The following is a 24,879-nucleotide window of genomic DNA, read 5'->3' as shown; positions in this document are numbered from 1 at the left end:
GCCATCTGCATGTAACTGCTCACTAGCTTCTTCTTTTTTCTAAATGGGCAAGAGAGGGAAAGGCTCCCAGAGTAAGACCCCCCAGAAACCACGCGACAACACCTATCAACAGAACTTACGCTCCTACCTATCTTTCCCACAATCTGCGGACACCCCTGGGGTTCCCTCTGGTGAAGATACCACCACCACGCCCATCATGGCGGTTGCTCCCACATCTGAGGCCTCACTAGACTCCCTGACACAGCTCAGAGGTGAGATAACAGAGATCCTCTCCCATGTCAAATCGCTGCCATCCAAACAAGATATGCAAGCCCTAGAAACACGCCTCCATGAATCCATGCAGTCTCAAATAGCCCTTGTTCAAGCCGACGTATCTCACCTAGGCTCACGGGTGGCTACACTAGAAGATGACAGAGATGCTGTGCACTCCCAACTGTTCAGCTTGCGTGAGTCGCTTGCCCAACAGTCCCTAGACATGCGGGCAACGCAAAATAAACTAGACGACCTGGACAACAGAGGACGCAGGAATAATCTGCGAGTACGCGGCCTCCCGGAAGACATCCCCCCCTCAGGGCTCATGGACGCACTTAACAAAATCTTCGGGGAAATCCTGAACTTAGACCCCAATGACTCTATAGAATTTGATCGGGCTCACCGAGCATTACGCCCAAGAGGACAGGCAACAGACCGCCCCAGAGACGTCATATGTAGGGTCCACTACTTCTCCCAAAAAGAGGAGATTCTCCGTAGGGTTCGCGGCCTGGAGGGAGTGGAGTTCGGGGATGCCCGTCTGCAGATCTACCAGGACCTCTCATGGCGCACACTCCAACAACGCAGGATGCTGAAGCCCCTCACAGAAGCACTTCGCCGAAAGGACATTAAATATAGGTGGGGGTTTCCGCTGTCTCTTCAGGTCTCGCACAACGGCCGTATTATCACTATCAAAGATCCACCAGACCTCCCAGATTTTTGCTCCGCACTCGGCCTGGACTCCATACAACTGCCTGACTGGCAGGCCTTTTCCCTCCCCTCTATGCCGCCAACTAGCCTTCCAAGGAGACCCCGCTGGGAACAAGTGGAGAACTCCAAGAAAAAACCCAGAGGAGTTAACTCCCCCCATGCATCTGCCCCTCCATGACACTGAGGGTTACCCCTCCTGCTGCTACCCTTTCAGAAGGTTTTTCATAGTTTTCTGTTATTGTTGGTTTCCTTTACTGTGGTTGACGGATGCCCTCCATGACTGAGCTACAACTCTTATACCTCCTAACAACCCGCACTGTGATATCTTATATATGTTATACCTTGTTTAAGTTTTGCTTTCTTAGGTTGACGAAGTCACTGCCCCCTAGTGTGCCCCCCGCCGCAACCTTTTTCTCCGCGACATGGGTACTCTGGTAGTCCCTCTTTTTGTCCGGATGCGGTTAGTTCTTGCTCTCGTACTAATAACCAATAGCTTGAAATGTTTAGAGATTACTGAAGTAATTATTGTTGTTGTTTTTTTCTCATATGCTGTTTCTTATCCTTATGCCAATCTCCCTCTCCCTTTCCCCCCCTCCGGGGCCTCACCAGTATTTCAAACTATCTTCTACCCCCTGTATGGCTACCCCCCTTAAGATACTTTCCATCAATGCTAGAGGGCTAAATATCCCAGAAAAAAGATCCCAGGCCCTTCGCTCCTTCCACGCTGAGAGAGCTGATATAGTTCTGGTGCAAGAGACGCACTTTCGTAACTCTGAGATGGCGCCCAAACTTAGCAATTACCTCTTTTCTACTGCCTTTTATAGTAACTACCCATACTCTAAGTCTAAAGGAGTGGCAATTCTTTTTGCTAAACATCTACCTGTGTCAGACCTAGTAGCACATACGTTGGAGGAGGGTAGATGCCTACTTGTTAATTGTAAACTAGCTAACTCTGCTTTAACCATTGTCAATATTTATGCTCCCAACCAGGGCCAACCTGCCTTTCTTGAAAAGATGCTCGACAGGGTATCGTCTCTCCGGGATGGGATCCTGGTAATTGGAGGAGACCTGAACTGGGCTCTTGACCCTCGACTGGATGCCTCCTCTGGACCCTCCCATCCCGAACGGACATCTCGCAGGGTAAGGAGACTGCTCCACACTCACCAGCTGTCCGACGTATGGCGTACCCTACACCCTTCAGAGAGGGACTACACCCACTTCTCCCCCCCCCACCAGTCCTACTCTAGAATCGACTATCTATTGCTAGACCACAGACATCTCCAAATCGTCCAAGAGGCCAAGATAGGTCCTACGACCTGGTCAGACCATGCCCCCATTACACTGCACCTATCCCTGGGACCTCCTCCCCCATACAACCGAGCATGGTGCTTTAACGAGTCCCTACTAAATGATCCCTATTGTAGGTCCCAACTCGAAGAGGCTATAACAGAATATATAGCGTGTAATGATACCCCGGATGTCTCCAAACCTACGATCTGGGAAGCACATAAATGCGTGCTGAGGGGGAAGTGTATACAATTGGGCTCATTCCTAAAGAAGCAGAGAGTGGGACAGATTGAAAGTCTTCTGCAAAAGATACAATCCCTAGAAACATCTCATAAAACATCCCTCTCCCCCGATATCTATGCTGAACTTATTGCTGCCCGTTCAGCACTAAATAAGATCCTCCTTGACAAGGTGAAATTTTCCTATAGGAAATGCCGTAGTAGATTTTATAAGTGGGGCAACAAACCCGGCAAAATGTTGGCCCGAGCGCTGCGCGAACAGAGGGCCACTTCCTTTATACCCTCTATTAGGGACGGGGGGGGGGCCGAGCTCTCCAAGAAACTGACAAAATCGCAGAAGCATTTTGCTCTTATTACTCCTCCCTATACAACCTCCCCCCGGTGGGATGCTTTTCCAGCGTTACGGAGAAGCAACGTGCAGTTGGTGATTACCTCACTAAGATTGGGTTCCCAAAACTCTCCCCACTAGACATAGAGGGCCTAGAGAAGCCTTTCACTATGCCTGAACTGGAAGAGGCTCTAAAATCCTCCCCTGCTGGGAAGAGCCCTGGTCCAGATGGCTTCACCATTGTCTATTATAAGGCCTTTAAGAATAAACTACTCCCCCTACTCCTGGAGGCCTTTAACTCGATCTCTGACCGGACCCCCTTCTCTAAACAGTCCTTAGAAGCTCACATCACAGTTATACCAAAGGAGGGCAAGCTATCGCCCTATCTCACTACTCAACTCAGATGTCAAACTGTTTGCCAAACTGCTGGCTAATAGATTGAAGATCTTCCTCCCGACCGTGATCCACAGTGACCAGGTGGGGTTTGTCCCGGGCCGAGAGGCCCGAGACAATACTTCCAAAGTCCTTGCCCTCATCCATCAGATATCCAAGACAGAGACCCCTGCCATTCTATTATCCACTGATGCTGAAAAAGCATTTGATAGGATTGACTGGAGCTTCATGTCCGGTGTGTTACAACACATGGGACTAGGCCCTATCTTCTATCAACGCATTCTATCCCTCTACCACAACCCATCAGCCAAAGTCAGAGTTAACGGCTCCCTCTCCAACCCCTTTGCCATTAAAAATGGCACCAGACAGGGCTGCCCTCTATCACCACTGATATTTATTCTGTGTATGGAAGCTTTAGCCCAATCTATTAGATTGAACCCAGACATTTCCGGCTATACCCTTCACGATCGGGAATATAAACTGGCCCTTTTCGCTGATGACCTATTAGCTACTCTAACCTCCCCGATCACTTCTCTCCCCAACCTGTTAGAAGAGTTCCGCCTGTTCGGAGACCTCTCTAATTTTAAGGTTAACTACTCAAAGTCAATTGCCCTCAACATCTCTACCCCTCCCCAAATGCTTTCTGGACTTAAATCCGCCTTCCCCTTCACCTGGCACGACTCCCAACTGAAATACCTTGGTGTAGCCATCACCAGAAATCCTGCACGATTATTTGAGGCCAACTTTACCCCTCTCTTGACTAAACTGCGAAACGATCTGCACTCGTGGCGAGCTCGGCCCTTTTCCTGGTTTGGGAGACTGGGAGTCCTAAAAATGAATTTCCTTCCTAGAATCCTGTATCTCCTACAGACTCTGCCCATCAAGATTCCCCCGGGTTGGTTCCGGGACGTTCAGACTATAGTCCGGGACTTTGTATGGGGAGGTAAACGACCACGCCTGAGACTAGAGATATTGCACAGGACAACGTCCAAGGGGGGCCTTAAACTCCCCAATATTCAGGGGTACTATCAGGCTTGCATGCTGTCTAGAGTTCTTGAGTGGACAAGGAGGGATACGCTGAAACAGTGGGTCCAGATTGAACAACAAGAGATGTCAATACCGGTCTTCCTGGCCCCATGGCTCCCCTCCCCTCCAAGTCTAGAACACCCCACTATAGGGCCCACCCTGAGTGTCTGGAAATCCGTGCGGAAATCCCCCTCTATTTCATCTAAGTCCTCTTCGTATATGTCCTTTCTAGCACACAGCTGCTTCCCCCCTGGCCTAGATCTCAAAGCCTATAGATGTTGGTTAAATTGTGGCCTCTTCCGGGTCGGTCAGCTGGTGAGTGGGGGACAGATATCGCCCTTTGCTAAAGCTCAGGCGGACTGGAAATTACCTGATGCTGAATATTGGCGCTACCTGCAGGTTCGCCACTGCCTCCAATCCATGGGCCCTGCCAGTAATCTATCTAAGCCCCTCACACCCTTCGAGCATCTATGTACTAGCACATCCCCCCTACCCCATACGATCTCCATACTTTACAACCTCCTTTTAGACGACACTAGCAGAAAACTACCCCACTTCACCGTCACCTGGGATCGCGAACTAGGTGGGGAGGTCGGTGAAACCAATTGGGAAAAGATATTCTCCCTAGCACACGCATGCTCCCCTAGTGTGGGGGCACGCGAGACCCAATACAAATTATTGTCCCGTTGGTACAGATGCCCGGATGTTCTCTCTAAGATGGGCACCGGAGTTCCCAATGTATGTTGGAGATGCTCAGAGGCTCCTGGAACCCCACTCCACATCTGGTGGCAGTGCCCCCTCATAGTACCCTTCTGGTCAGAGGTTTTCAAGCTTTCTAGGACTATACTAGGAGACCCGGTCCCTACGGACCCATTGTTCTGGTTGTTCCACCTTTCTCCTGCCCCCCTCTCAAGATATAAAAAATCCCTACTATGCCACTTGAATAATGCCGCTAAGTCGGTGATACCGGTAAAGTGGCGTTCCACCTCTCCTCCAACGATCAAAGAATGGTTTAGAAAGGTGGACTTCTATATGGATGTGGAAGACATCCTGTCTTCAGCAGGCGATGGACAGGCCCAGTTTAGGGATACTTGGACCCGCTGGCTAGTCTTTCGAGACTCCAAGATTTATAAAGATATCATGGCGTCTCCACCCGTGTAAAGCCCCCTCTCCTTGTGCCTATGCAGCTATCAGTCCCTCTGGTATTTGTTGGTTCATTTTCGCCTTATGGCCTATGCGTATGTGGTAGACTTGATACCCCCAACTAGAATGACCCGGAGTGTCCCCCCTCCCCACCCCTTACTCCCTTCTCTTTCTGTCCCCCTCTATTCTTTCACTTTTCAATTTATCCCCGAAATATACTGGTACGATGTTACTCGCAGATTGTTTGCCTATTTGACAGTGAAACTAAAGAATGTTTTTTTTTTGTACCTGTATTTAAAACCAATAAAAATTTAATTTGCAAAAAAAAAAAAGAAAAGTAATTTGATAGTCGCCGACCATTGAATGATTTCAGTGGGGAAAGCCAGCGGCCATGCTGAGAAAGGGGCGGAGCTATCCGATTGAGCCCTGTTTGGAGGTGTGGCCATTATGAAAATGTCCTCATGGCCCCACCCCCTGCTGGGCAATGCCTGTATTACAGGCATTGCCCAGCAGGAGGTGGGGCCATGATGTTGCGATTCGCATCATCGGGTCCCCTCGAACCCCCGCTGAGGGGAGATTGAGGGAGACTTGTCCACCACCTGTGGCTCCAGGGATGGTTATAGTGGCTAGGAGTAGGGGGAGTTTTAAGCCACAGTTCTCTGCAGAAATTCTGGATTCCTGCATGGCAATTATCCTAATGAAAGTTCAGCTAATAAACCAGGATCTGATTAAACCATTAATAGTCATTTGGCTTACAAACATATGACAAATAGCATAATACATTGAAAAGAACAGATGATAAACTACGTGCAAAGTAAAAGGCTGAGACAGCGTGGAGCAATGACTGCATGTTAGTGACCGAGATCTTCAATAATAATCATTCGGGTCTTGTTGCTCATGCCTGTAGCCATTAATTGACCAGCTGCTCTCAGAGCTCCCATAGCCAGCGAGTTCTATGTGACAGGAAATGACAGTGCCAAGTAATGTGGGATGGATAAAAAAAATGTAGGCAAGGCCATTCTCTCTTTGCTGTCATTTCATTTATTTATATCACATCCTAACTATATGCCTTTCTTGTGTAATGCTAAAGCAAAATACCAAGTAAATAATGATTACCTTATTTCTGTACAGCAGTTATCTTAGAAATAAGTATAACATTAGTATTTATTTTAAAAGATTGCATTTGCCTCTCAGAATGTTACCTTACAAAAGCATTAGGATTATAATACTCGCTGCCATACATTATCATAATGCAAAGGCATCAGTAACCGCACAAAAGTGGTAATATTGGGGGAAATTTACCAATATGGATTCGTAAAAAATAGGTGTATTCGTAGGCAGAAATACACCTATTTTTTACATATTTGTATTTTCGGGATTTACTATCCCGAAAATACAACAATTCGTATTCCTAAAGATGGGACATTCGTATTTGTATTTACAAATACGAATGTCTACACCATCAATAGGATACGACAGAAATCACCATTCAAAAGAATGGTGGTTCCTGATTTACTGAGCAGCCGTATTGATAATACGGCTGCTAATTGGTGTAAAACAGGCACACAAATACGACAGGAAAATACACCTTGATGTTCCTGTCGTATTCGGCTTTAGCCTGCACGGATCAGTCAGATCCGTGCAGGCTTTAGTGTAAAAAAAATAGAAAAATAAATAAATAAATAAAAAAAACAGCGTGGGGCCCCCCCCCACAGCTGTAACCAGCACCAGGCTGAAAGAGCGGGGCTGGTAATAAAAAATCAGGGAACCCGACAAATGGGGGTTCCCCGATTTTTAACAACCAGCCCCAGGCTCAAGGTCCGCGGCTGGTTCCCAAAATACGGGGGACAAAATGACTAGGGGTCCCCCGTATTTTAAGAACCAACCCCAGGCCAAACCAGCCAGCAGGGTAATGCCACAGTCAGGGGGAGACTTTTTATACAAGTCCCCCCGGCCAAAGCATTAACCCTCTGACCAGTCAGCCTGGCCAGGGGCCCTGGGGGAGTGGGGACCCCCCCAATAAAGGGGTCCTCCCCCTCCAGGACTTACCTGACCAGGCTGAAGCCTGGTGCTGTCCTCAATGCCCCTGGGCGGTGGGCATCGAGCTGATCTTGGTGTAAAAAAAAAGATGAATAAACTATTGTTTTAAACTGTGGAACTATGAGTCCCAGCAAGCCTCCCCTGCAAGCTGGGACTTGGAGAACCACAAGTTCCAGCCTGCGGGGCATTAAAGGGCCCGCTGGGTCTTGTAGTTCCACAGGGCCCCTGTCCAGGCTGACTGGTCGGTATGGTTAATGCTTTGGCCCGGGGGACTTGTATAAAAAGTCTCCCCCCGGCTGTGGCATTACCCTGCTGGCTGGTTTGGCCTGGGGCTGGTTCTTAAAATACGGGGGACCCCTAGTCATTTATTTTGGGAACCAGCCCCGGACCTGGAGCCTGGGGCTGGTTGTTAAAAATCGGGGAACCCTTATTTGTCGGTTTACCTGATTTTTAATTACCGGCCCCGGCTCTTTCAGCCTGGTGCTGGTTACAGCTGTGGGGGGGACCCCACGCTGTTTTTTATTTATTTATTTATTTAATTTTTTATTTTTTTTACACCTTGCAGCCTGCACGGATCTGACTGATCCGTGCAGACTGCCTACACTAACTCGTATTAGCGGCCGTCTATATGGCCAGCTAATACGAATGGTTACACCATCGGAGGGTTACAAAGCAGTCGTATCTGACTGCTTTGTACATTCCCCTCCAGAACACGACTTTGCATACGACTGAAACAGTCGTATACAGTCGTAGGGAAAATACTAATTCGAAAAACTAGGTTTTTCATATTAGTAAATTTCCCCCATTGTCTTATGGTCATTACTTTTCAATGTAACTAATCTGCAGTTTGTGACATTTAGGGGGATATTCAATCACCGGCGAGCATCTCCTGTCGGGGGAGATGGCCGTCGGGCCCTATTCAATGCTGTCTTACTCAACAGCATTGAGCAGGGGATCTTGCAGAATGAGCCCAACTTCACAAGCAGTCGGGCTCGTTCTGCCGGGAACGGCCGGGAATTGCCCAGCTGCCGGCCGCAGCTCAACTATTCCTGGTCACTTCTTGCGCCAAGCCCCCTTCTCGCCCCGCAGCAGGTGGGACATTGAATCCCGCCTGCTCGTTCTCAGTCGAGCTGACCGAGAACGGGACTGGGTCACGGCTGTCGAGCCAGCTCGACAGCCGTGACCCGCAGATTGAATACCCCCCATAAACTTTTGCACAAATTTCAAAACTCTTAGCACTTAGCTTACAGCACTACAACATGAGTATTCAGTCATCCAACACAAGACGCCCCATATTACTTTCCTGATATAGCAGTGCTTATAAAACCTGGGTGTGGTATATTAGGTCAACAATGTCTAGGTAAACCCCAAAAGGTCAACATGCACTGTCAACTCTGGGAAAAATGGTCAACACGGAAAAAGGTTTTCTGGTTTCTTATGGGATGACCCTTCACTTCCTCCCAGCATCCTGAAAGAATTAAAACACACCCTCAGCTCTGTATTACTAGCACTTTTTCTAGTGACAGGGTAAATCACACTGAGCTGTATTACTCTGCTTCTCATCACTATATCCCTCCACCTTCAGCCATAATATAGCCATAGAACACTGGCATGAATGTTACCCTTACCAGGGGCAAACAGGATTTCCAGAAGGGGGTTTCCAGAGAGGAGGCGCAAAGCACGTAGATGGACACTTAGGTGACCCAGTATATGCCGGGTCAGTTAAAGTATTATAGATAGACCAAATGTATATAAATAATAATAAAATATATATATACATATATACACAATAATATATATATATATATATTTATATATATACACACATACAGGGGCATCAACAGCAGTGTAGACCCCTGGGCATAGCAATGTATTGGGGCCCCTACCGATCCTCCAGCGGTAGGGGTGGGGGAAGCTTTGATGTCCCGCGGGTGGTAGCGGGACATCATAATATCTGACTGGGAAGAGCAATTAACAGGCTTGGATGGGGACCACTGCTTTGAAGTCAGATATCTCCGGTTCCCAAGGGCCGATTTTTAAAATTCTTGTACCCATAGAAAAAGGGGATCCTCAGCTTTCAGCCTAGAGTCCTTAGACTCCTGGGGAGGTTTCTGGGTACTCAGAAACCCACCCCCACCCCCCCCCCCGCCACTGCTTACAGGATGTGTTGGTCGGATGCCGGCATTCACTAAACTGATGCCAGCTTCCCAACTACTGACAGGAGAGTGGTGCCAGAATCCCAACACAATTATAATGCTGGTGCCAGAATTCCGACTGCCATGGTGCAGAATGTAAGTATGCTGGGGTGGGTTTAAGATAGCCACTAGTGGGAACTTCGGGTTAAGCTGTGGGATGGGGAAGTTAGGTTTAGGCGGTGAGGTATAGGGGTTAAGGTGAGGCACTATGGGGAGGGCTGTAAGAGTTAGGCTGAAGGAAAGGAGGGTTGGGGAGGGGGCAGGGGGATACTAAGTATACTTGCCTGTTCCCTATTGGGATTCCATCCTTCGGGATGCCGGCATTGGTATTCTGAACGCTGACATCACCATCGTCGTTCATCATCCATATGTATCCCACACTTACAACAATGTCAAATTAAACAATCACAACTATAATTGTGCTTTTATGATGCATATTAATAGCCTACAGTCGTTTCTTAACACTGTACGGGAAGATGAGGGGGGTATATCCCCATGAATACATATTGACCTGTGCTATAAAGCTGCATACTCATATCTTGGTAACTCAACAACTACAACATATAAAATCCTTGAGACTGTAGCTGCAGTGTCTACCGGACTCATATCCAATGCAGAAGCATTGTGCATAAATACTGCAGAGAAGCTGCAACAAATCCGTATCACAGCAGCACTACACACAAGCATCCATCCTCAAGACAAAGCATTGCACATAGACCTCTACAACTAAGCACTGTAGCACTGCATACAAATCTGTAGAGTACAACAAAGAACAATAGCCTAGCATATAAACCTGCACTGCATAGACACCTGTGCAACCAAGAACAGTAGCACTGCATAGAAATATGTACAGGTTGAAGATCCCATATCCAAAATGTTTGGAAACAGACGTATTTTGGATTTTTCCAAATCTTGGAATATTTGCATATCATAATAAGATAGGAATGGGAAAAATACACTTATGTTTCATGTACACCTTATACAATATCTTTAATAATTATGGAAATGAAACTTTCAGAAAGCAAAGTGTCGCTATCTTAGTTGATTTTAAAAAAATTGGCTTTTTGAATATTTCGGATATTGTATTTTTGTATATGGGAGACTCATCTTATATGACTAGACTAAAAACAGGTACCACCAGGCAGAAACACTGCATAAACATCTGTACACTAAGCCTAAGCACTGCATACAAAGTGTTACAAAAAAAAAGCTGAAATAATGCATATTAAACTGTATTGCCAAGCAGGATTTCTAGAAATAAACATGTACAATAAAAAGGCACTGCATACAAACCCACGCCATCAGCAGTATGCACTGCATACAAACCTTCCCTGCAGTAGGAAAACACTGCATACATACATACATGTGTTGAACTTCTAGGACGCCGCCCTAACATTTTCACCTGCAGCTCTGAAAAGTGGGTATTGGTGAGTGTGTACTGGTGGTGGGGGCAGTAAGCCGTATCTCCCAATATGACCCTCTCCAGGAGAGACACAATGCTCTGCTCCTTTACTTCTGTCTTCATTTATGATTGCCATCACATGTGGTGAAACATCTTTATCAAATAATCTGTTTAACACAGTGGATAGCAATCATAAAGTAAGAGGAAAATCCCGGAACAGAGCTCTGTGTCCCTCCTGGAATGGGTCATGTTGGGAGGTATGCTGCACCACTATACAGAAGTGCCGCAAACACACCTGCACCACCAGTAGGAAGCACTGCATATACACATACACTACTATTTACCTATCACATGCTAATAACTATCTTCTAGATAAAGTGCTAGATTAAGTGATTAGTATTTGATCGGTTGTTATGGGCAACATCTCCACTACTAGTATTTATAAGCCATGTGGAAGACACCCAGTGGGACCGAGATGTTACAAAACTAGTAGTATACCATGTGTTTCTTCAAATTTGGGATGTGTGCACAGAATCTATGAAAAGCCATTAATTGTACAGTAGAGATGCTAGGCTCTGACACGGACCACACAGGATACGGATGTACACATGTACAAGTGGCAGATGAAGCACAAGGAAACCTAGTCCCATACAGATGTACACATTGATAAATTGATCAGTATAATCTGGCAATGTAGTTTTATTGCTTGCAGTTGCTTTGTTATGCAAATAAGCACATTTTTTGTGCACACTGATAGTGGCTATTTAGCAAGACTGAAGCCACGGTGTATAACACAACTAATATCACAGTGCATAATGTTTATCATATCTGTATAAAAAATGCACCTAATTAAAATAACACTTTCTTTTTACTGCTTCATGGGTATTCTGTACATTACTATCTTTTTAGGAACCCCAGACCGTTTCAGAGTGGAGAATTACCTGGACCTGCATGTAACTCTTGATGCAAGCTCTGCGTTTGTGAGCATAAACATACGCACATTGCACCACTGTATATGTCAAACAACAGAGGGAAAAAACTGTACAAATGTTACACAGCCATCTTCCTCTTCTGTACTTCATACAGACAGGTCCTGGGGGACATGAGAGAGAGAGAGAGAGAGAGAGAGAGAGAGAGAGAGAGAGAGAGAGAGAGAGAGAGAGAGAGAGAGAGAGAGAGAGAGAGAGAGAGAGAGAGAGAGAGAGAGAGAGAGAGAGAGAGAGAGAGAGAGAGAGAAAGAGGCCCCAGGAGAAGAGAGGAAAAATATGTCCCAGGCGTCAACTGGTAGAAGTAACACACAACTTGTAGAAATACACGTCCTAGTGACACTTACCAACATGGTTACAAACACAAGAGGAGAGTCTTCAATTAATAGTGACTGAAATTAGGTAGACCTCATTTTTGAGATTAAGGTGGTGTTAATTACATTTCAGAGAGATAAAATTGTGAGAAATAAATTACCCGCCAATCAGCTTATAACACTTTATAGGATGTGTTTGAAAAATCACAAGAACGGATTGGTTTGTACTTTATCTCTCACTATGTTATCCCTCTCCAAGCCTTGACATAGTGGCAGAACTTGTGGGTTGTGGGCCCAGGTGTGAAAATAAAATGTAGGCCCCCCTCCTCCACCCAGTGGGCCCCGGTGCAATGCACCTGCTGCACCAATGGTAGTTCCACCTCAGCCTTGATAGATACCCCCATATATGCCATTTCAAAAGTTAGAATAGTGGTATCACTGACAAAAGGTACACCAAGGAGAGAATGGGGGGTGTGTGGCGAAAAGGCACAATAAAGGATGAAGGGTTAAGGTGTGATAGGGAACAATAACAAAAGAGGCAGGGCACTGATCGTTCTAAACTGTTTATCAAGAAAGGGAAAAAGACCCTGCTGTTACTGCTAGAATATAAAATATATGCACAAGAAGAATGCGTGTGACAATATCACTTTGCATGCCTCTTGTGTATACCACTATTTAATCCGCGATTAACAGCATCCAGTTTCCACAAGGCATATAGCCAAATTATCATATATGATAAATGCAATAACATCTTGCTCCCCAAGCATTCACCCCTCCCTTGCCAGAGCAAGCACCGCATTATCCCCTTAACTGCAATAGCCAGAACTGCATTAACCCCAGCACTGCCATTTCCAAAGCCTGCACAGCACTGATCTCATCCCAACCTTCCTCAAAAGTACAATGAGCCTTAAATGCACAAATCCTGTTCAGCCAGAGCATTTACAATATTCTGCCACAGCCTGCAGAACATGGTCCGCATCATATGGAAGTACAAGACCAATTAGCAAATTCCCAATCATATCCAATACCATAAAGTTGTTATATAAGTGTGTACATAGATTGTGAGCTTCACTGCAATCAGGGACTAATGTGGATGGCCATTTTTTTTTTTTTTTTTTAAACACTGCAAAATATCTGTGCGCTATATAAAAAAAAATGGTAATAATAATAATATTAGCATTATGTGTTGTTTACAGTGTTAATCTTGTGACAGACCAGTTACTTTATATCTTTAAAATTCCTTTATAAAGCATAAACTGACACCACAACAATGGGAAAACTGTAACGGGAATTTGTGCCAAATGCCAATATGTGCTTTTTATGAACCTTTTATTTGGTCAATTATTTAATTGAATATTTTGGAAATATAATCTACAATAACCATGTTACTGAGAGTTCTATGTAAACTTCTTTCACCTCAGGAATTGCCCATGACAAATTCTTAGACAAAGCTCCCAATCCAAGAAAGCCACACCAGCATTAACCCAACGCAGCCAGGTCATACCCAAGCTTAACCAATTCTTCTGTGAGCAGGTAAACCCTACCATGAACTGCATTGAGATTGGCTTTTTTGTTGTAGTTGCGTTGTGCAAGATATAAACCAAACCATACTGAATATTAAAGTCCGTAATGCCATGGTTATAGCCAAAAAAGTCAACATTATGAAGTTAGGCGGTACTGATGCTATTGTTTCTGGATGTAGAGCTTGCAAAACATTTAGCCATTCATTTAGACATGGTCTGTACATAGCTTTCCTTTACATCAAAACAATGTTCTATAGGGAAGAAGAGACAAACTGTACTATTAACCCTTCACTTTAGTCCGTTCCCTTACAATAAAGTAAGAATATTAATATTTAACATTAGTTCAGAAATAACATTTTATTTTGTTGCTTTGACCACTTCTTGATTCTAACAAAGACTTCTGCCATTCCCTGTGAAGCTTACCCAAAGGAAAAATACACAGTATACAATACAATCACACAAACATAGTGATTAAACGCCAGATATTGATACGGTTATATAGTAGAACAATTCTAGCGCACCCACAGGCTGTATATTATAAAGAGCCTGAGCGTATACCCCACCCTCTGAGCAGCGATAATGTACAAAGCTCCTTGGACCAAGTCTGCAGAACACTAACCACCATGCTTCTATAACTTGCAGAGCATTAACCTTAGTCTCCCACAGGCTGCAGAGCACTTGCCTAGCAGTGCAGGCAGAGCATCAGCCACATCTTGCCATAGCAGTATAGAGCATTGCATGCACTGCAGTGGGAGGTTATTACTGGGGGGCTGGAGTGATGTTTTAGTCATCAGGTGAATAGTAATTGGGACATACATCTTAGTAAACATGGCTGTTTACACAAGCACAGCCCATAGACAGCAGCTGCATGCAGAATCCAGGTGCTGCTGTCACACACACATCCCCCCAGCACAGACACGCACAGAATACATTGTACCCAGATCCCTCCTCTCACCGGTCCCGCTGCTCCGGCTCCCGATACAGCCCATATTAGTCCTCAGCAGCCCGGGCACATCCCGACAGCGGACAGGTGACCCGGGGCCAGGAGTGGGCTCTGCTGGATGAGGCGCAGCGCCGGGTGTCACTGTGTGTGCGTGCGGGGACAAGGAGGAGGAGGAGCGGGCTCGGGTTCCTCCTGTCCCTTGTACCGTTCCCCGGAGCTGTAGCTGCTGATGATGAACGGAGACCGTGACGTCACTGCCCCTCCACGGCTACAGCAGCATCAACAGCAACACCCTGCTGCTGCTGCCGCTGCCTTATTGTATAAGGGAGGGAGAGGGCGGAGAGGCTGGGGAGCGAGGCATAGCAGTGAGGGGGAGAGATTGGGGTCATCATCATTGTAGACAGAGCAATGATGACTGGACGTTCAATCAACAGTGTCGGACGGGTGAGGAAAGAACACATAGGAGGTTGAACTAATGTAGTTTGGGTAAAAGTGCAGATGAATAGGAGGCATGGGATGGAGCCACACACCCTATACTTTATATTGAATATCTTCTAAGCCAGGTATAATAAGAAGTCAGAAAGTCTCACTAATATTCTGTTTATTTCTAAATTCTCTGTCAATTCAATCCTAATTATTTTGTTCTAGTGGACTGTGGAATAAAAAATTAGTGTACAGAAATTCGGGATGTTTTCGCTATCCGCCAATGTGGTCCCCTCCTTAGGTCTATTGCATATTCGTGAGTTATATGTATCGGAATACAATTTCATCCCTTCAACTGGGCATTTAAATTCTGTCTTTAATTGCCTCGTTTTTATGCATATAATTTGACACATATTGCATGAAGGATATTCTTTAACTACTGACATCTATTCTTCAGCCATTATCGCGATTGGGTAGAATTACGCTATATAAATCTGTGAGCTTCCCAGAAGTAACCTACAGTCAAACCTGGATTAGTGGTAAATCCAGGGCCGGCGCCACCACTAGGCAGCAGTTGGCATTTGCATAGGACGCTGGCCACTGGAGGGCGCCAGTGTGCAGCAGGGACTGGAGCAGAGAGGTGAGTGGCATCGGCGGCCTCCGATAAATTCCCCCCCCCCCCAGAAATGACGCGGCGGCCACATCACACCGGGCATCACCCTACACCCCCCGCCCGGAACGCCTCGGCCGCCTGCTGCCGCAATCACCTGCACACACACACCCGCGTCGGCCTGCCGGCACCCCCCCCCCCCCCCCCTATGCAGCGGCCGGGTGAGCACCGGAGCATCCCCCGCCCGCATGGGGCGCTCTGGTGCCTTGCATCGGCACTGGGTGAATCTCTATTATACCCCTTTCACATAGCAGCTAATTACCAGGTACAGGGCCAGATGCACTAAGCTTCAAAAGTGATAAAATGGAGAGCCAGCCAATCAGCTCCTACCTGCCATGTCACGGACTGTGTTTGAAAAATGTCAAGCAGGAGCTGATTGGCTAGTTGTTTATCAATCTCCATTTTATCAATTTGAAGCTTAGTGCATATGGCCCAATATCCGGTTTCTTGCCGGTTCGACACCGTAATTAGTGCAATGTAAAAGGGGTTACCGGTTACAGCTAACCGGTAGCAACGCGGCAATCTGAACCGGGTAAAAAGCAGAGTTCTTACCGGTTCATTGCCGTGTTGCTGTGCAGTGTGAATGGGTTAAATGGGTCAAGCGAACCGTTTCCCGTTCACACTATGGAGGAGGCAGCACTTGGAGCGGGATGCGGTCAATTTGCCGGCGGTCGGGATCCCGGCGTTCAGAATCCCGACACTGGAATCCCGACCGCCGAAATCCCGAATCTTTCTCCCTCCGTGGGTGTCCACGACACCCATAGAGGGAGAATAAAATAGCGTGCCGAGCGTAGCGAGGCACCGGGCCCGCTGCGTGGCGAGCGCAGCGAGCCCGCAAGGGGGGGCGATCCACGTCCCCCCCATGTCGGGATTTCGGCGGTCGGGATTCCAGTGTCGGGATTCCGACCGCCGGGATCCCGACCGCCGGGATTTCGTATCGGATCCCTTGGAGCAGCGCCAGCTCTAAGCGCTGCCTCCTCCCCCGATGATGCGCCAATGCTATGCCACGCCCCTAATGACATCAGCGAGCTGGCAATATTGCCGGTTCGCTGTTTGCAGTGTGAACAGGGTTACTGATATGGATGTCTTTGCTATGTTTGTCTTACACAGGGGAGGATGGAGAACCCCCTTCTTCCTGGTTCTCCCACATGTCCTTGATTCCGGTATACAGGGGCGGATCCAGGATAAAATGACAGGGGGGGCACCATGATAAAAGAGGGTTTAGGTGGGGGAGGGGTGGTGTTAGTAATGCGAGTGTACATGCTAAGAGAGCGGCAGAGAGAGGGTGGGAATGGGATTAAAAATAGGCCCTGGCATTTAAAGTACGCAGGCTCACCATGGCGACAAAAGTGAAGGATGCAGTTGTGCGCGCCGAAGGCGCGCTCCGGAAAAAGGGGTGTGGCCACTCAACAAGGGGCATGTCCTTGAGTGTAGTGTACAACACTATATACAACTTCTACGCATTATGCAACAAAATACTAGACCCCACTATACTTGCCCCTACACATGATGCCAAATGGAATGAGCCAAAATTCACATAATGCCACACGGATTGAGCCAAAATTCACATAACACATGGATTAAGCCAAAATTCACATAATGCCAAATGGATTGAGCCAAAATTCACATAATGCCACATGGATTGTGTCAAAATTCACATAATGCCACACAGATTGAGCCAAATTCAAAAAATGCCACACGGATTGAGCCAAAATTCACATAATGCCACTAGGATTGAGCCAGAATTCACATAATGCCACACAGATTAAGCCAAAATTCCCAATACGCTTCATAAACAGGGACATTGTCCATCAAAGGCGCGCATTAAACATTTACACCATAATGTCCATTACACGTTAAGTTACATGCCATTATGTCCATTATGTATTATGCCAAACACCATAATGCCTATTAAAAATTATTCTACATAAGTGCTGCTTATCTACATGCTCATTGCCAAGGGTTCCATGCTCATTGCCAGAGGTTCCATGCTCGTTGCCATGTGGGATTACATGCTCATTGCCAATGGAGAATACATGCTCGCGGTAAATCGGGGACAGCCGCCGCCAGGCAGAAGTGATAGCCACTGATAGTGGCAGAGCCTGGCTGCATTCAGAGCACTGCAGGTCCCGGCTATTTGAAATAATACCCCTTTCACACCAGAAAATGCATTCCCAGGTTGGCCCCCTTTACACCAGCCTAGTCCCTGCATTTTCTTGTGTGAGGTGGAGAGAAAACCACCCCTCCACCTCTTTAACCAGTTATCTCATTTAACCGGCTATATCTTCGGAACCAACTGACCCATTTACATGAGGCAAGTATCATATTGATTTGAGTGGGCTTTGAATGATTTTGGTCCAGTGAAACTGAAACGTTTGGTTCCAGAGTAATCTGCCATCAAAGAACATGAACAGCCATGAAATTACATTTCAAAAATAAAAAAATCGGTTTACATGCAATATCTCTGGAACCGATTGACCGATATGGACCAGCCTGGTATAATATTGAAGGCCCAGCGATTTGGAATTGAATGAGATTAATCACAAGCTTCTGTGATGCCAGGGAGGGAACTGGCAGCCGTCGGAACTAGGTGGGGGTCGGAATTGCCGGGTCCCATATTATCCTATGGGGAAAAAGCATTACAGCTTTGCCAGGCGATATCTTTGGTTCCCGGGGGGCTAGAGACACGGGGCTGGGCTCGTTGGAAAGCCCTGGTCCTCAGATACAAAATAAAATGACAGGGGGGGCACGTGCCCAGGTGCCCCCCCCCCCCTGAATCCGCCACTGCCGGTATATGAATTTCACAGCTTTTGGGCATGTGAGTGTTTTAGAATTTGTTAACATAGCAATATCAAATAAACAGGGGCATATGGATAGTGTATCTAGTGGAGCACGAGCTTCAGAAACAGAAATCTGTACAGAAATCTATAGCTGCTGGTCCCTAACAGCCTATACACACTGGGCGACTTTGAGCTGAAAGCTGCTCAAAACACCAAGTTTGAGCGGATTTCGGCTCAAAGCCACCCAGTGTGTATGGCCTGGTGCGAAAGCTGGTATTAAATCGCCCAGTGTGTATATGGACGTTTAGACTTCACTCTCTCCCAGAGCAACAGCCTTTCCCCTTCCCCCACTCAGCCAGAGTGGCAGCATCCTTTCCCTGTCACCCAGCCAGGACGGCTGCTGTGGCTGCCGCTCTGGCAGCTGATCTGCTCCGCCTCCAAGGCAGCGGAAGCTCACTTTACAGCACTGGATGTCACAGATGCAGGAAACACTGGGCAAGTGAGTATGAGCAGTGGTAGTGGTGAAGGGCGATGTCACGGCATGGGTGAGATGTCATTGCACTGTGGAGGGGGCTGCCGGCAGTGGCAGTGCATGCGCAGAATAGTTCAACATTAACCTACAAGTATATTTTTTGGATTGTGGGAGGAAACCGGAGTACCCACAGTAAACCCACACAAGTACAAAGAGAATATACATACTCATAGAAATGTATTGAGAGTATCTCAAGCGCAATGAAAACAAGTTATCATGCAGTTATGTCATACATCTTGTTAGCTGAATGCAACATAGGGTGGGGTGAATTTTATGCTGCTATATCTTCAAGGGAAATCACCAACTGTGCTGGTTCATGGTTCCAGAGAAGGTTAAAAGATGAGAGGAAGATTTCTCAGTGGGTCCAGATGCATAAACTGTTTGCTACTGCAGCAGTCTTTTTATATTTAACTGTATGTTCTCAACATTTTTTATTTAACTGTATATTCCTTATGTATTTACTGCCTTCCTTCAGTGACCAAAAAGCACCCAGCTATGGATACATGCATTTTACTACTATTCTATTTACATAGACATGATCCTGAGGCACGCTTCGGGCTCGGTGGCTCGCTGCGCTCGCCACACTATATAAAGCAACTCGACGTGGATAGTGGGGGTATGACGTGGATAGTGGGGGTATGCAAAGGTCGGAGGATGCGTTCCGCCACCCCTCGCGGGGCTCGCCACGCTTCGGGGTGACATGGAGAGTGGTGCTGTTTTAGGTGTTTTACCATATGAACTACTGAGATTTCATCTCACGCCACAAGGGTTAAGGAAAAGAAAGGGAAGCAGTGTGTTCTACTCCTGCTAATGTGGTACCGCCGTGGGTACGCGTTCCAACGCCGTGGGTACGCGACCACGCCGCTCACCTACTGGTACCACCTGGGCCATGCCAGCCACCGTCAAGTGACTCACGGAACACGCCCCTTACCATTTTGGTATCAGCTACCATCCGCACCTCACCCTACCTGGCACGCAACCTGTATGGCCCCTTGCCGTATTAATGCTGGAACCAGGCGTGCGGCCGCCTAATGGTGAGTATGCGAGGCATTCTGTAACTCCCCTACATTTCCTGCCTTGTGCACCGCTCCCTCCCCGCAATACTGTGACAAACATTGTTACTCAAGTATCTGATACAACATAATAAAATGACAACCCAATCCAACAATTGCATGACTGCACCTTTAAACAAGTAAGCAAACGTTTTTCTCTATTTCCATTCATGTATCATCTGAAATCAACAAAATGTTTTTGTTCTTTTTTTTTTTTTTTTTTAACACACATTGCTTTAACGTGAAAACTACATTTAAAACATTTCTAATGCACGATTTCCCACTTGGCAAGTACCTATCAACGGCTTTTAACCACAACAAACAAGGGGTTGGGTGGGTGGGTGTCTCCGTCCTAGCTGGGGAATGAGTGAGCTCGTCCCCCCTGCTCCCTGCTTTTAACCCCGCTGCTGCTCACATCCCCCTGCAATTAACCCTGTCCCTTCTCACTGGCTAATTTCCCTACTAGGTGACAAGAAGGGGACCGGCCACCATGGCTGCTGCCTCCCCCCCCCCCCATCCCCCCGACCTGGGTTTCCCGCTGTTGACCTGCAGGGTGCCCAGCGCCCCTCCCCCTTATCTTGCTCCAGGGGCCATTTTGGCTCCCTGCGCTCCCTAAAGTGAGAGAAAGTTGGACAGGATGTGCACAGTCAGCTACCTGACACATAAAGCTTCTTCAGACCAGATGCCAGCTCAGAGGGCTGACATCACATAGGGAGGAGCATGAAATAGCTGCCTTTTGTTCATCAGTCTCCAGTCCTGTACCACACTTGCCCGCTCCTCTGCCATGATCAGGGTCCCACACTCACCAGGCAGCTGACATTGATGCAGGAGGGACTGCTGTGCCAAACCAGCAAGTTGAATCCCTGGGCAAGTGCTTCATGTGCTTAGTTTAAAATCCAACATTGCTCCATCATACCAGAGTCTCTCTCTTTTAAAACAACTTCTATCTGTCTAAATTTATTTTACTTTCCCTAGTCTCTTCCTCTATTCTATTTAATTCATACACAGTACTTACACCTTCAAATACTAAAGATTGGCATATGCAGAGGTGGGTTATTATTATTATTATTAATAATAATAATAAAAACAACAACACATTAGCCCCACGGGGAAAAAAATGTCACTCACAGGGAAAAAAAATTGGCCTCCATCAGAAAAACAAAACAAAACACATTGACACTCACAGAAAAACAAACACAGTGGCATTAAGAAGTATACCAGAGAAAATCTTAACTCACCTAATGCCTTGGGAAAAATTATTATATTATATTATATAAAGTTGATATAAAATGTTCAGATAAGACCAAATGGCAAAAAAAGTGGGAGAACGACCTGGACTTCTTAATGGACAGGGAAAGATGGGCACAGATGTTTGACTTGAAACATGCAACCTTTAGATCCTCCACATATATAGAAATACATGTTAAAATATACCATCATATGTACTGGACTCCGGCTAAGATATATTGAGCCTGGCCAAATTCAACTGATATGTGTTGGCAGTGGCGGAACTCCAGGAGGCAATGGAGTCATTTGCCGCCGGGCTCCTGGCCACAAGGGGGCACTGACTTCATTGTTCAGTGGCGCAGCTACAGAACTGCACTGGGGCAATCCCCTGCCCCCTTTACAATTGTGTTTTTATAGTTGTGCTGCTGCGGTTCTTGGGACAGCGTTTGTAGTACATGGGATGAAGTGAGATCAACGCGCTACACAGAGGCCGCTAGCACACGTACGGAGGGGGAAGGAGCGGATGGGATGGAAGAGGACCCTCTGCTGCTACACGAATCTGCTCTGTGACAGCGTCGGTGGCTGTGGTGGGGTGAGGAGTAGACCTGCTGCTTGTTGCCTCCTGGAGCCGATCCCTAGCGGAGAAGAGATCCAGATGCTGCTCAAAGCCGCACCGTTTATGGATGGCAGAGGAGTGACGTCCCTGCCTCTCATGCCACTCCGTTCTCGAGGGGGGGGGACGGGACATAGAACCCACTGCTGCTGCCAGACATCGTTTTGAGGTGGTGGGGGAAAAGGGAAGAGGACCCATTGCAGGGAGCCACTTCCTGGAGGGAGGAGGAGTCACTGCTGCTGCCGCTGACCCAAGCGGCCACACCATGGAGTAAAGGAAGTGGACACAGACCCAGTTGATGGTAAAAACAATCTTCCCACTGTCTTTTAGTCAGTCTGTCCCACCATGGTCCTGTCTGCCTACACCCCCCACCCTTTTTGTCATGTTATACTCTCGAACAATCACCTCATATTAAAAGTGTCCATCGGCCTGTTACAGGCAGGCTGCAGTGAAAACTGCAGTGCAGGGGTACGCGGTTCTTGAGTGGGTAGGGGTACTTCCACTTCACTAATCTCACTGATCCTCCCCCCTCCCCAGACTCTCCCCTCCCCTCCAAGTACAGCCACAGTGATCACCTTCCCTTACCCCTATCCACTTTCTTCCTATGCTGCACTGTGGCTCCATCTCACTCACCTTCCTATCCCAGTGTAACCCCTTTCCCTTTTACAACCAGCCAACTGTCGCTTAGCTAGAACCCCCAGCCAGTCCAATCACAGTGTTTCTCCTATTCAACACAATGTTGCCCCCTTCTCCAGCCTAGTGCCCCCTTCCATGTCACTGTACTGCTCCCATATAGCCAAGTGCCCCCTATATATTACCCGCTCCATTTCCCCTTCACCCTCTCCCTACCATCTCCCCCAACCTCTCCTTATGACCCTCCCAGTTCTTTCTCATCACGTTCTCCCTGTCATCCTCTGCCTCTCCTGTCACCCCCTGCCTTTCCATATCTCACTACGAGTGACACTGTATTCTAGCTTGAGTGCCGTCAGACATGGATATTTATATATCTATCTAGATGTATGTATATATATATATATATATATATATATATATATATATATATATATAAAGTGGGGGGATGGGGGGGGCACCAACACTCATCTTGCCTCCGGGCTCCTAGGATGAACTTACGCCACTGTGTGTTGGAGATGCAGGGTAGAGGTGGGAGACACGATTCATATGTTGTGGTCTTTTGGTATGAAATGGAGGCCTTAATACATCAGATGTGTGGGATCAGAGTTAAGCTCACTCCACAGCTGACTCTGCTCAACCTATTACATCTAGATCTCATTCAGCCACATACATTTATAACCTTGCATACAGATGGAGCCAGCCTCCCTCTTGCTGGTGAATCGCCAGATTGTCTCCGCTGGCGATCCGCCAGCGGCGAGGCGCTCCATCTGACTGAGACTCATGTGCGTCTCACACGCACGCGCGTCTCAGTTTCCGGGCAGCGGGGCGACGGGAACCCTGTCCGTCTCCGTTTCAGGGAGACGGACAGGGTTAGGTGGGAGAGCGGGGAGGCGGTGGGGACCCCGGGTGACCGCCGGCAAGCCGACGGGGACCCGGGGGAAGCGCCGTCGGAAGGGAACGCGCACGCATCTCGTGCGCGCGCGTCCCCTTTCGCAGATCAGATGGGGGATGGCGGCTGGCGATTCTTCCGCCATCCCCTGAGTATGAATTTGATTTTTTGGGGACAATTAGGGAAGAAAATGGCGTTATCGCATTTTTCCTAAAAGTGTCCATGTAATAGGGTGCGCAACGGCCCGTTTTTCACATTTTTTTCTGAAAACTCGCATTTTCTCAATGTGCAGGAAAAATTCGCATTTTTATTGCATCCAGATGTTTTCGTACAGAAAAGTATACAAAACGCATATTTAATGAGATGCGCAAATGGAAATCGCACTTTTGAGGTGTCTATAAATCACACTTTTTTCAGACCAGGTCAGAGACATGCACAGATCATTGTGATCTGCGCACGTTTCTGGTGTAAAAATAGAGTTAAATAAAAAGAGCCGGTCCTGGTTTCATAAAAACAAGGGGAAAACCAAATAGGGGTCCTAGGGAGTGGGGACCCCCCCAAAGAAGGGGTCCCCTGCCCTCCAGAACTTAACTGCCCATGCTGAACCCCGGAGCTGTCCTCGATGCCCCTGGGCCAGGGCCGGTGCAAGCCCCCCGCCCGCCCCAGGCAAAAAACCCCGCGCCGCCCGCCCGCCGGGGGGGGGCACGGGTGCAGACGATACTGCGTCACGGGGGGGGAATGTTGCGGCAGGCGATACTAGGGGGCGATACTAAACCCCCGGAGCGTAGGTGGTGCCGCGCTGAAATCCCCCCAGTGGGGCGTGGGGGGAGCATGCCACGGGCGGGATAGAAGAGGGGAGAGGGAGGATGGATCACAGACTCACCTGCTCCCCGCTCCCTGCTTTCGGGTACCTCTTTATGGTACCTCAGCGGCTCAGTACCTCCCTCCAGCGGCCGGCGCCCTGGGCATCGAGCTGATAAATGGTGTAAAAAAGAAATGAAAAACGATTCTCTTATACTGTGGAACTATGAGTCCCAGCAAGCCTCCCCCGCATGCTGGGACTTGGAGAACCACAAGTCCCAGCATGCGGGGCATTAAAGGGCCCACTGGCACTTGTAGTTCCACAGTAAAATAAATAGTTAAATAAACACACTGACACCCATTAAAAATATAACTTTAATACATCCAAGACAATCTTATTTTAATTGTGAAATTGGAGCAACCACCCGGGACCTAAGCCAATAAGACTTATTCAGCTTCTAATATCGCCTCTATGCCATA

General features: G+C 47.4%; 1 protein-coding gene across 2 annotated transcripts in view; it reads right to left on the bottom strand.

Moving 5' to 3' along the window:
• FAM131A (family with sequence similarity 131 member A) overlaps nt 1–15,111 on the bottom strand; it is a 62,348-nt gene extending 47,237 nt beyond the window's left edge. The window contains exon 1 of one of the 2 annotated variants that reach the window (XM_083177412.1): nt 14,792–15,111. In XM_083177412.1, coding sequence (XP_083033538.1) covers nt 14,792–14,825 — 34 coding nt within the window. In that variant the 5' untranslated portion in view covers nt 14,826–15,111. The remainder of the gene's footprint in view (nt 1–14,791) is intronic. The other variant, XM_083177413.1, reaches the window with a different exon arrangement.
• Nucleotides 15,112–24,879: the final 9,768 nt, after the last annotated feature.

The sequence above is a fragment of the Crinia signifera genome, chromosome 3 (genome assembly GCF_055691185.1).
Source record: "Crinia signifera chromosome 3, ASM5569118v1, whole genome shotgun sequence".
NCBI classification, from domain to species: Eukaryota; Metazoa; Chordata; class Amphibia; order Anura; family Myobatrachidae; genus Crinia; species Crinia signifera.
This window is presented reverse-complemented; position numbering and strand designations above follow the sequence as displayed.